General features: G+C 34.9%; 1 protein-coding gene across 1 annotated transcript in view; it reads right to left on the reverse strand.

Annotated features, from left to right (window-relative positions):
• The window catches only part of LOC149805584 (xanthine dehydrogenase/oxidase-like), a 196,360-nt gene that overhangs the window by 87,166 nt on the left and 94,660 nt on the right, over positions 1-14,534 (reverse strand). Inside the window, exons 21-22 of the mRNA XM_089950219.1 lie at positions 10,859-10,946; positions 736-822 (exon numbers count right to left, since the gene is read on the reverse strand). Coding sequence (XP_089806345.1) covers positions 736-822; positions 10,859-10,946 — 175 coding nt within the window. The remainder of the gene's footprint in view (positions 1-735; positions 823-10,858; positions 10,947-14,534) is intronic.

Below are 14,534 nucleotides of genomic sequence, written 5' to 3' on the forward strand. Positions count from 1 at the left end.
CACAGAAGGCTTTTGTCACATGGTCAACATTTAGTTGATCATGTGACTCCAGTCCAGCAGTCATTCCTCTGATGAAGGCCTTGTGATAAGGTCAAAGTCATTCTTCTGATGAAGGCCTTGTGATAAGGTCGAAGTCATTCCTCTGATGAAGGCCTTGTGATAAGGTCAAAGTCATTTCTCTGATGAAGGCCTTTTGATAAGGTCGAAGTCATTCCTCTGATGAAGGCCTTGTGATAAGGTCAAAGTCATTCCTCTGATGAAGGCCTTGTGATAAGGTCGAAGTCATTCCTCTGATGAAGGCCTTGTGATAAGGTTGAAGTCATTCCTCTGATGAAGGCCTTGTGATAAGGTCAAAGTCATTCCTCTGATGAAGGCCTTTTGATAAGGTCGAAGTCATTCCTCTGATGAAGGCCTTGTGATAAGGTCAAAGTCATTCCTCTGATGAAGGCCTTGTGATAAGGTCAAAGTCATTCCTCTGATGAAGGCCTTTTGATAAGGTCAAAGTCATTCCTCTGATGAAGGCCTTGTGATATAAGGTCGAAAGCTAAATAGTCATAACTTATTATGCTATAGGAAGATATCTATTTCTTAGTTTCATTGACTGCAAATAGCTGTAGCAGACAACAATATTCATTCTAGTACAATGCAATTGTTATAGTGTGCATTTTGAATACAAACAGCTATCAAAATCTGAATCTTAATTAACTCTAAATTGATCATTGCCTAATTACTTACAGCTGGTGAGTGATCAATTGAGTTGCCTGCATTACTGTAGAGTTCCAACTGTAATGCCAGAATCTTGCCTTGTTTTGTGAATCCAACCTGTGGTGCAAAGTAAGAAACTTTGTTGTGGCATCACCATTCATTATATAAACTTCACCAATGATTAGTATAAAAGCATCATGCCATAAACACCATATGTCACACTACAACATTACACATCACTCAGTCACACCACTGAATAACACAAATCTTTGAAGCTATATTATTAGTATATATTATTACTACATTGTGCATGATGAAAATATTACACAAAATAAAATATTGTTACACATATTTGATTTAATTTATATTTGATTTAATTTGTGTTTGATTTGATTTGATTGTCTGTGGGTTTTGGAGTCTTTTTTGTTCTTTATATGTCAATGTAAGGTAATTTTGTTTACAAAGAATTTGATATTTGCAGAAAATTCAGTTTGATCTGAGTTTTAACTTAGAGACCTAATAATAGAAACACTTGCTTCTATTTTTGACATAGTTCCTGGTCTTGATTGAGGGTCAAGTAAACAACTTTTTCTAGGAGTAAAATGATTGGTTCTTATCAAAGACATACAGGAGCTATGTGACTTTTACATGTAAACATGGGGTCACGTCATCTTTTATTTTGCAATATATTTCGTAATTAGGCATTTTCAAAATTGTGAAATACTTAGTATTAATAGTGATGTTTAGAGAGAGAGATCTCAGAGTCCAGGGCTTTTAAAAACTTGATGTGAAGTTGTTTTCTTCTGTTGTGACCAGAAATGAACTTTTGAGTTGTTAGTTAATTTTTCTCCAAATTATGTGGACTCTAAAAGATTAATTAGTTTCTCTGGAAATATTATTGTATTCATACAGAATTCTTGAACAAGGACATTTCTTGAAAATTCTGTTTGGATTTCCAAGACCGGAGGATAAATTTTTGTGTTTGTACAAGGAACTGTAGATGTCAACACAGTACAGGCTACAGCATATGTCATTGCCTTCCATCTTGGATTCTTCGTCAGGACTTGAAATCATTAGAACATTTCAATATTAGGACTGCAAAAACTTTATTTGTGGATTATTCTTGTATCAATTTTGGATTTGATTCTGGAAACCAAAAGTTCAATTTTTTTATTTTTACAGTATTTTTCCAGGGAAATAAATTGTTATATTTTTCAAAGCTTGTTGTTTTCACTCTTTCTTGCATTACTATTTATTCAAGCATAAACACGTAACATATGAATATACAAGTAATTCAATGTCATCTAAAGTAGATCCTCTCAATCCTTCAAAAGCTCCATGTGTCCATGTCTCTGTGTCTCCCTGTCCCCTTGTTTCTGTGTCTCCATGTCTCCAATTAATTAATGCATGAGTATCCAAACTACTGGTTAGTTTCCAATTGATTAATGCAAGAGTATCCATACTACTTGTTAGTTTCCAATTGATTACTGCATGAGTGTCCATACTTCAGGTTAGTTTCCAATTCATTAACACATGAGTGTTCATACTACTGGTTAGTATCCAATTGATTAATGCAAAAGTGTCCATACTACCAGTTAGTTTCCAGTTGATTAACACATGAGTGTCCATACTACTGGTTAGTTTCCAATTCATTAATGAATGAGTGTCCATTCTATTGGTTTGTTTCCAATTGATTAATGCATGAGTTTTCATACTACTGGTTAGTTTCCAATTGATTAATGCATGAGTGTCCATTCTATTGGTTAGTTTCCAATTGATTAATGCATGAGTATTCATACTACTAGTTAGTTTCCAGTTGACTGATACATAAGTGTCCATACTACTGATTAGATTCCAATTGATTAATGTATGAGTGTCCATACAACTGGTTAGTTTCCAACTGATTATTGCATGAGTATCGATACTACTGGTTAGTTGCCAATTGATTACTGCATGAGTGTCCATACTACTGGTTAGTTTCCAATTGATTAATGCATGAGTATTCGTACTACTAGTTAGTTTCCAGTTGATTAATGCATGAGTATTCATACTACTAGTTAGTTTCCAGTTGATTAATGCATGAGTGTCCAAACTACTGGTTAGTTTCCAATTCATTTACACATGAGTGTTCATACTACTGGTTAGTTGCCAATTGATTAATGCATGAGTGTCCATACTACTGGTTAGTTTCCAATTGATTAATGCATGAGTATTCATACTACTAGTTAGTTTCCAGTTGATTAATGCATGAGTGTCCATACTTCTGGTTAGTTTCCAATTCATTAACACATGAGTGTTCATACTACTGGTTAGTATCCAATTGATTAATGCAAAAGTGTCCATACTACTGGTAAGTTTCCAATTGATTAATGCAAGAGTATTTGTACTACTAGTTAGTTTCCAGTTGATTAATGCATGAGTGTCCAAACTACTGGTTAGTTTCCAATTCATTAACACATGAGTGTTCATACTACTGTTAGTATCCAATTGATTAACACATGAGCATCCATACTACTGGTTTGTTTCCAATCAATTAATGCATGAGTGTCCATACTAATTGTTAGTTTCCAATTGATTAATGTACGAGTGGCCATACTACTGGTTAGTTTCCAATTGATTAATACTACTGGTTAGTTTCCAATTGATTAATGCATGAGTATTCGTACTACTGATTAGTTTCCAATTGATTAATGCATGAGTATTCATACTACTGATTAGTTTCCAATTGATTAATGCAGAGTATTCATACTACTGGTTAGTTTCCAATTGATTAATACTACTGGTTAGTTTCCAATTGATTAATGCATGAGTATTCATACTACTGATTAGTTTCCAATTGATTAATGCATGAGTATTCATACTACTGATTAGTTTCCAATTGATTAATGCATGGGTGTCCATACTACTGGTAACACATAGATTACATGGCTTCATTTCTTTTGTCTCGAAATTTAGTTAATGATTCAACTAAATAACTATACACATTATCATGTGGTAATGAACTGTGATCAAGCAAATTATAATCATATTTATTGACAAAATCCTGCATGTCAACAGAAATATGAACTGAAGATTTTGCTTAAATTACAAGAGCACAATTAATAGGCACTTCATCTATGATTGCCATTTTGTTACACATAGTCTTGTGATCAGTTATTGCCATTTTGTCAGTCAGTTATGTGACCAACCATTGCCATTTTGTCACAGATATTCATGTGATCAATGATAGCCATTTTGTCACAGATAGTCATTATGTGTAAAGTATACACCAATATATCAATAAATGCATCACAGATTCAGTTTAAATCCCATTTTTTTGGCACTCAGAGTTACACCTATGAAAAGTCAGTGCAATGTAATTACCCAGCCAATCAAATTCACAGTAGGGAATGATTTGAAATAAACTGGGTTATCAAGTCAACAAAATCAGCATGTTATACATGAGAAAACATTGCATATTTAAAACATCAATGTGGCTTCCAAAACACCAAAAAGCATCATGTACAATTTATTTTCCCTAAGTTTTAATACACTTTATTTATGTCAAAATGGATATTATTTAATGTATATTTTAAACATTAGTGTATCATCATAATCAGTTTTATCTATTGCAAGACAATGGATACATTATGGCCATGTCTGGTTAAGGAAGGTAAGGGGGGGGGGCAAAGCAAAGTAAAGCAAAATAGTTAACAGCTTCAGTTATTGAATAATCTGGATTTTGGGTCTCTGATAACTCCTGTATCATCTTTTGTCTCCAGCTGTCAGCATTGCCAAGAATGTACTACTTGATTTGTGCTGACATCATTATGAAGAGTGTATTATTTGGCTTATGCTGACAGCAATAATTGAGTATTATTTGGTTCTTGCAGACAGCATTACCAAGAGTGTATTATATGTCTTATGCTGACAGCATTACCAAGAATATTATTTGGCTTATGCTGACAACATTACCTGAGTATTATTTGGTTCTTGCAGCCAGCATTACCAAGAGTGCATTATTTGTATCATGCTGACAGCATTACCTGAGTATTATTTGGTTCTTGCAGACAGCATTACCAAGAGTGTATTATTTGTCTCATGCTGACAGAATTAACAAGAGTGTATTATTTGTCTCATGCTGACAGCATTACCTAGAGTGTATTATTTGTCTCATGCTGACAGCATTACCAAGAGTGTATTATTTGTGTACCAAGAGTGTATTATTTGTCTCATGCTGACAGCATTACCTAGAGTATATTATTTGTCTCATGCTGACAGCTTTACCAAGAGTGTATTATTTGTATCATGCTGACAGCATTACCTAGAGTGTATTATTTGTCTCATGCTGTCTGCATCACCTAGAGTGTATCATTAGCCTCATACTGATATCATTACCTGAGTATTATTTGGTTCTTGCAGACAGCATTACCAAGAGTGTATTATTTGTCTCATGCTGACAGCATTACCTAGAGTGCATTATTTGTCTCATGCTGACAACATTACCTAGAGTGTATTATTAGCCTCATACTGATATAATTACCTGAGTATTATTTGGTTCTTGCAGACAGCATTACCAAGAGTGTATTATTTGTCTCATGCTAACAGCATTACCAAGAGTGCATTATTTGTCTCATGCTGACAGCATTACCTAGAGTGTATTATTTGTCTCATGCTGAAAGCATTACCTAGAGTGTATTATTTGTCTCATGCTGTCTGCATCACCTAGAGTGTATCATTAGCCTCATACTGATATCATTACCTGAGTATTATTTGGTTCTTGCAGACAGCATTACCAAGAGTGTATTATTTGTCTCATGCTGACAGCATTACCTAGAGTGCATTATTTGTCTCATGCTGACAACATTACCTAGAGTGTATTATTAGCCTCATACTGATATAATTACCTGAGTATTATTTGGTTCTTGCAGACAGCATTACCAAGAGTGTATTATTTGTCTCATGCTCATGCTAACAGCATTACCAAGAGTGCATTATTTGTCTCATGCTGACAGCATTACCTAGAGTGTATTATTTGTCTCATGCTGAAAGCATTACCTAGAGTGTATTATTTGTCTCATGCTGACAGCATTACCTAGAGTGTATTATTAGCCTCATACTGATATCATTACCCGAGTATTATTTGGTTCTTGCAGACAGCATTACCAAGAGTGTATTATTTGTCTCATGCTGACAGAATTACCTAGAGTGTATTATTTGTATCATGCTGACAGCATTACCTAGAGTGTATTATTTGTCTCATGCTGTCTGCATCACCTAGAGTGTATCATTAGCCTCATACTGATATCATTACCTGAGTATCATTTGGTTCTTGCAGACAGCATTACCAAGAGTGTATTATTTGTCTCATGCTGACAGCATTACCTAGAGTGCATTATTTGTCTCATGCTGACAACATTACCTAGAGTGTATTATTAGCCTCATACTGATATAATTACCTGAGTATTATTTGGTTCTTGCAGACAGCATTACCAAGAGTGTATTATTTGTCTCATGCTCATGCTAACAGCATTACCAAGAGTGCATTATTTGTCTCACGCTGACAGCATTACCTAGAGTGTATTATTTGTCTCATGCTGAAAGCATTACCTAGAGTGTATTATTTGTCTCATGCTGACAGCATTACCTAGAGTGTATTATTAGCCTTTCACTGATATCATTACCTGAGTATTATTTGGTTCTTGCAGACAGCATTACCAAGAGTGTATTATTTGTCTCATGCTGACAGCATTACCAAGAGTGTATTATTTGTCTCATACTGACAGCTTTACCAAGAGTGTATTATTTGTCTCATGCTGACAGCATTACCTAGAGTGTATTATTTGTCTCATGCTGACAGCTTTACCAAGAGTGTATTATTTGTATCATGCTGACAGCATTACCTGAGTATTATTTGGTTCTTGCAGACAGCATTACCAAGAGTGTATTATTTGTCTCATGCTGACAGAATTAACAAGAGTGTATTATTTGTCTCATGCTGACAGCATTACCTAGAGTGTATTATTTGTCTCATGCTGACAGCATTACCAAGAGTGTATTATTTGTGTACCAAGAGTGTATTATTTGTCTCATGCTGACAGCATTACCTAGAGTATATTATTTGTCTCATGCTGACAGCTTTACCAAGAGTGTATTATTTGTATCATGCTGACAGCATTACCTAGAGTGTATTATTTGTCTCATGCTGTCTGCATCACCTAGAGTGTATCATTAGCCTCATACTGATATCATTACCTGAGTATTATTTGGTTCTTGCAGACAGCATTACCAAGAGTGTATTATTTGTCTCATGCTGACAGCATTACCTAGAGTGCATTATTTGTCTCATGCTGACAACATTACCTAGAGTGTATTATTAGCCTCATACTGATATAATTACCTGAGTATTATTTGGTTCTTGCAGACAGCATTACCAAGAGTGTATTATTTGTCTCATGCTAACAGCATTACCAAGAGTGCATTATTTGTCTCATGCTGACAGCATTACCTAGAGTGTATTATTTGCCTCATGCTGAAAGCATTACCTAGAGTGTATTATTTGTCTCATGCTGACAGCATTACCTAGAGTGTATTATTAGCCTCATACTGATATCATTACCTGAGTATTATTTGGTTCTTGCAGACAGCATTACCAAGAGTGTATTATTTGTCTCATGCTGACAGAATTACCTAGAGTGTATTATTTGTATCATGCTGACAGCATTACCTAGAGTGTATTATTTGTCTCATGCTGTCTGCATCACCTAGAGTGTATCATTAGCCTCATACTGATATCATTACCTGAGTATTATTTGGTTCTTGCAGACAGCATTACCAAGAGTGTATTATTTGTCTCATGCTGACAGCATTACCTAGAGTGTATTATTTGTCTCATGCTGACAACATTACCTAGAGTGTATTATTAGCCTCATACTGATATAATTACCTGAGTATTATTTGGTTCTTGCAGACAGCATTACCAAGAGTGTATTTGCCTCATACTGATAGCATTACATAGTGTGTATTATTTGTCTCATACTGACAGCTTTACCAAGAGTGTATTATTTGTATCATGCTGACAGCATTACCTAGAGTGTATTATTTGTCTCATGCTGTCTGCATCACCTAGAGTGTATCATTAGCCTCATACTGATATCATTACCTGAGTATTATTTGGTTCTTGCAGACAGCATTACCAAGAGTGTATTATTTGTCTCATGCTGACAGCATTACCTAGAGTGTATTATTTGTCTCATGCTGACAACATTACCTAGAGTGTATTATTAGCCTCATACTGATATAATTACCTGAGTATTATTTGGTTCTTGCAGCCAGCATTACCAAGAGTGTATTATTTGCCACATACTGATAGCATTACCTAGAGTGTATTATTTGTCTCATGCTGACAGCATTACCAAGAGTGTATTATTTTCCATAGGCTCTTCCTGATAAGAAACATGATGTTACGTCTTGACTAACAAATACTGTCTAGAAATGTTTTGATAGATTATCATGAAACACAATTCCTCGACACTATTCCATAACCAAATATGATTTCTGCAAACACAATGATGCCTAAATATCTGCATGGGCAATTTAAATGTTTATACAGGTCTGCATGGGCAATTTAAATGTTTATACAGGTCTGCATGGGCAATTTAAATGTTTATACAGGTCTGCATGGGCAATTTACAAGTTTATATATATATATATCTGCATGGACAATTAAATGTGTATATGTTTCATAGACAATTAACAGGCTCATGCATGTCTACGTGGACACTTTACATGATTATACATGTTGCATGGGAAATTTATACTTTATTCATGGCGGCAAGGGGAGTTTACTGGTATTTTTTGCATACCAATTTATGTAGTTGTTCAAAAAATTACAATTTTGTTAGCATTTGAAATTGCAGGTTGAAAAGTGATTAATAATAATAATAATAATAATAAGAAGAAGAAGAAGAAGAAGAAGAAGAAGAAAAAGAAAAAGAAGAAGAAGAAGAAGAAGAAGAAGAAGAATTCTATTTATAATACTGGTGATGAGCCCAAAACAGATACCAAATTAGCAGACAATACATCATAATTGAGGTGCACAATGATATTAATAACAACAGAAATAATTATAATAATTCTAAATATATTTTTAAGAAGAAAATGGAATATATCATGCACAAATTTCAAAATATCAATTCATGTATATTTCTATAAAAAAGGATGAGACAGTAGTAGATATTCTCCCAATAGGCTCTTACATCATTGTGAATTGCCCAATGTTCATTGTGTCTTTAAATTTTAAATACTGGTTAGATTTAGGGTTATCACCCAATGATCATTTGGGTTGTAGGGTTTGGGTTATTGTCTAATATTCATTGTGTCTTTAAATTTATTGCCCAATATTCATCGTGCCTTTAAATTTTAAACACTGGATTGTAGCTATCACAAAATCCATTAAGAGCGGTAATGAATTCACAGTACTGCATAAACTGTAACAAATCAATGGGCTTTGATAATGGATATTATGATCTGGAGTTAACAAAATTTAGCCATACACTGCAAACAAAACCTCTGACTGACTGAACTGTGCACACCCTGATTTCCCATGATATTATGTGCTATCACATTAAACTGTGAAATGTGCAAATCCAGATCTGCTGTGCCATTGTACTGCCACATCTGAAAAATGTATACACCCAAATCTCCATGACATAATGTATTGCCATACCTAACTGTAAACTATGTACACCCAAATCTCCATGACAAAATGTATTGCCATACCTAACTGTAAACTATGTACACCCAAATCTCCATGACATAATGTTTTGCCATACCTAACTGTAAACCATATATGCCCAGATCTCCATGAAATAATGTTTTGCCATACCTAACTGTAAACTATGTACACCCAGATCTCCATGACATAATGTATTGCCATACCTAACTGTAAACCATATATGCCCAGATCTCCATGACATAATGTATTGCCATATCTAACTGTAAATTGTATACACCCAAATCTCCATGACATAATGTATTGCCATACCTAACTGTAAACTATGTACACCCAGATCTCCATGACATAATGTATTGCCATACCTAACTGTAAACTGTATATGCCCAGATCTCCATGACATAATGTATTGCCATATCTAACTGTAAACTATGTACACCCAGATCTCCATGACATAATGTATTGCTATACCTAACTGTAAATTGTATACACCCAGATCTCCATGACATAATGTATTGCCATACCTAACTGTAAACTGTATATGCCCAGATCTCCATGACATAATGTATTGCAATATCTAACTGTAAACTATGTACACCCAGATCTCCATGACATAATGTATTGCCGTACCAAACTGTAAACTGTATACACCCAGATCTCCATGACATAATGTATTGCTATACCTAACTGTAAACTGTATACACCCAGACCTCCTCCATGACATAATGTATTGCCATATCTAACTGTAAACTATGTACACCCACATCTCCCTGACATAATGTATTGCCATACCTAACTGTAAACTAAGTACACCCAGATCTTCATGACATAATGTACCAACATACCTAACTGTAAACTGTATATGCCCAGATCTCCATGACATAATGTACCACCATATCTAACTGTAAACTGTATACACCCAGATCTCCATGACATAATGTATTGCCATATCTAACTGTAAACTATGACCACTCAGATCTCCATGACATAATGTATTGCCATATCTAACTGTAAACTGTATATGCCCAGATCTCCATGACATAATGTATTGCCATACCTAACTGTAAACTATGTACACCCAGATCTCCATGACATAATGTATTGCCATATCTAACTGTAAACTATGTACACCCAGATCGCCATGACATAATGTATTGTCATATCTAAGTGTAAACTGCATATGCCCAGATCTCCATGCATAATGTACCACCATATCTAACTGTAAACTATGCTCACCCAAGTCTAACATAATCACACCATAACCACATCTCACTCTAGAATGTTTCCAGTTGGTCACAATATGTTACATCAAAAGTATTTTTGGAAAGTTTGAAATGTAATTTTTTCTTCAACTTGCATAAGCTACAAATTAGATTAAAAAACAGTCTTGGATAACTATGCTGTACTAATTAGAGCTTTGATGTAATTCAATTAATTTACCTTATATCTCCCAAGGAATGGATGACGAGTCCCAGTCATCAACATGTCTTGATCTCTGTCCAAACTGACTCGGACAGGACGTCCCAGCCTGAACATAAAAATGCAGCTAATATATTACAAACCACTTTCTTCATGGTTATCAAGTTTGGTGCACACTGTTGGACCGTGCTACAAACCAGACAAGAATAGAAAATAAATAGTGATTAATCCGCTGAAATATGGTATCCCTTCCAGAATCCACAATCTAGCTATTACAAAATCTCTCTTTTGCAAACTCACTAATTCTGACATCCAGACAAATTAATAAATTCACAGAAGCTCAACAATCAACAAACTGAATGTTTTTTTTTTAAATCTTCAAATTCAATAATATTTTGCTGCTAACTGCCTTACTCCTGTAAAATTCCTGTAAAATTCTGCTGCCAAGTCTCAAAGCATCATAAATAAAGTAAAATAAATCTCATTATAACATAACAGTCAAGGATCATAACATGAGAATGCAGTATACACATGATTGGTTCTAAAACAAAACTGTCCTAACCAAAGATTAAATTTCATGCCTGGAATGGCTATTCACTTAACACATTTGTATTGTATTTTAAATACATTATATATAGTAAAATGAATGTTTCAAGAAACAAATTTGAACAGCAGCAGATATGAAATTAATTAAAGGAAATAATTATTTCTTTTGGTTAGCAATCCAGAGCAATTTATTAATTCTGACTGCCATTGTGGTACATAGGTAAAGAGCAAGAACACTGATTGATTGAAACTGTCAATAGAGATAGTCGTATGAAACATACTTTTTCTGAAATTTGCTTAAGTTTCCTTCATATCAATAACTGCAAGTGCACCTGTTTTGTCTGTTAATTCAACATATAAGAAAGGTCATTACTCTGTTAATTCAACATACAAGAAAGGTCATTACTCTGTTAATTCAACATACACATAAGGTCATTACACTGTTAATTCAGCATACAAGAAAGGTCATTACTCTGTTAATTCAACATACACATAAGGTCATTAGTCTGTTAATTCAGCATACACATAAGGTCATTACACTGTTAATTCAGCATACAAGAAAGGTCATTACTCTGTTAATTCAACATACACATAAGGTCATTAGTCTGTTAATTCAGCATACACATAAGGTCATTACTCTGTTAATTCAGCATACGCATAAGGTCATTGCACTTTATGAGCATTAGCTAGTTTAACTTTGCTTTGAAATCAATGTTGTATTTTCTATTTAGTGCTGTTATAATATCATTGTAGCACCATGCAGTGATAACAGTTAAAATGGTATCATTCTTTCTGGGGACAAATACATAGGTTAGATTTTGAATAAAATTATTTTTTTCATGATTTGCAGCTAAAATGACCTAATGGCAGGGTCGTTTTCTTTCAGGAGAAATTCAACCTGTTGCTAACAACCATTTCCCTTCTCAGTTATATCTAACTGTCATATGAGCTCAGCTCAAGTCTAAACAGGGAGACCAAAATCTCCAACAAATAGTAGATTGTTTTATTAAGTGTTCTGTTATGTATATCTGTATTATGTGTGTTACTTCTCATGATTCTCAATAACAAGGGCATTTACTAAATAAGATATTTAATATTAATATTCTTTATAGTGGTAGGCTTGTCCTCTAAGATGAGGTCATTCTTGTAAACACATTCGTTCACAGCATCAGAGATAGTGAAATCCAGCTGACCAAGTTTCTGATTGACCATGTTTAGAGATTGACAAATTTTGAAATTCCAAGATAATTCATTAAAACTTCATATTGCTTCCTGTGTTGTATCTCAGTTTTTCATACAAGGGATAGTTATTAGAAACTGATTATTCCCTGACCTCTTGGGTCTTGTCATCTGACTTGCTAAGTTCTCTACCCTGTCTTACCAGATGATTTTTTTCTTCTGGCATTGGGATAAGGGGTGCTCAGTGGTATAATACATATAACACTAAGTCATTTTGGCAAACTACTGTTTATATCAAGTTTTATATATACTAAAGTTCTGTCCACCTCTCCAAGTTCTACACTACAGTTTAGTTCCATGGTTTCTTGATGTAGTTGTCCACTCTCATAATATCTATATAACACTCCATTATATCTATTAGGTATTCTACCTCTTCTATTCAGTCCCCATCTTGTATATCTCTGTCTGTATATTTTTCTTGTTCTATACGACTGTATGTCCCTATATCTCTTATACATTCATATTTATACTATACACATAACCACACTCACCTCCCTTACATACAGAATATGATTGGCTAACCATTGATAAATGAAGGACAGCCCCCTTCTGCCAGATAGTCTGACTGCAGCATCTTACTAGTAACTTTGCTTGAACATTACCACAGGTTGCAACCATGAAAGGCTCTCTGCAGGTTTTTATGTAATTTACACATGTGATTTAAGGTAAAGTCATGTGGTATAGAAGGTAGTGTCCTATATAAGTAGCCAAAATACTAAAGCCACAGAAACGCAACTTCACTAAGGCACAGACTCTGCTTGAGGCACTAAAAACAATTAGAACACCTAGATAAGACCCGAAAAACTGGAATATATAGGTGGTTTAAAAAGCCCAAGACCATCAGGCCCTGCTGCACAAGGTGGCAAAGTCTATCAAGATAGGAAAACTTACTATAACCCCAAAATTAATACCTATAAGGTGGTCCAACCCCAAGAACCATCATGCCTGGCTGCACAACGTGGCAACCAAATACCTAGCAAAACTAGTTAGGACCCTAAACTTAAGAATATATGAGGTGGTCCTAACCCAAAGGACCATCAGGCCCAGCTGTACAAAGTGGCACACTGTTAAGCCAAGGAAAGTTTAAATAACCATACACAAAAGGGTAAACCCAAACCAAGAACCACCCCACCGAAATCAGACTCAATAGATAAAGTTTAAATAACCCTACAGACTATCACTAAGCGGTCACTGGTGCGGTACTATCTTTAATAAAAACGGCACAGAATATATCTCAGAAAATCCATCAAGATGACAATTCATTAACCTTTTGGCAATGGAGTAAAAAAATTGATACCCTGGATAAGCCAAGGTGCCTTCCTAGTGAGCAGGCTCCTCCTTAACCGAACCTTCCTCCTCGCCACTGCCAGACACTAAATTAAGAAACGTGCATAGCACATATTAAATACATGAAGGGAGAAGCACTTTTTCCTCTCTTCATGAACAATTAATTAACCCTCCACACTGGAATAAAAACCTATGTGTCCCGATGTTACGTCATAGTGGTGACCAATCTCTACTGGCATCACATACTGCTTGGTTCATCACATACTGCTTGGTTGACAACTAGCACAGCTAATGCAGACTGAATTGCTACCTTTAACTTGTGTGCTGGGTCTGTCCCCACTCGAGTATAACCTTACATTCAGGTCGCTTCTATGTTGCCAGTCATATTGACCCAAGAACTGATGGCTCAATTAAATAGTACCTTTTATGCACAGTAATGGGTGGGGGATAAGGCTCTAATTCCTTCCCCCAGGATCAATTAAATAGTCCATTTATGGACATTAATCAGGTGTACATGCCCGTATGGGCGAAAACATCTATAATTTAAATGATGATGATGATGAAAGCCACTACTATAATTGCTGTTAGTCAGCAGTACTTATTTTTTTGCTTTGTGATGCAATCT

The sequence above is a fragment of the Sinohyriopsis cumingii genome, chromosome 2 (assembly GCF_028554795.1).
Source record: "Sinohyriopsis cumingii isolate HCF-2022 chromosome 2, ASM2855479v2, whole genome shotgun sequence".
Lineage (NCBI taxonomy): Eukaryota > Metazoa > Mollusca > Bivalvia > Unionida > Unionidae > Sinohyriopsis > Sinohyriopsis cumingii.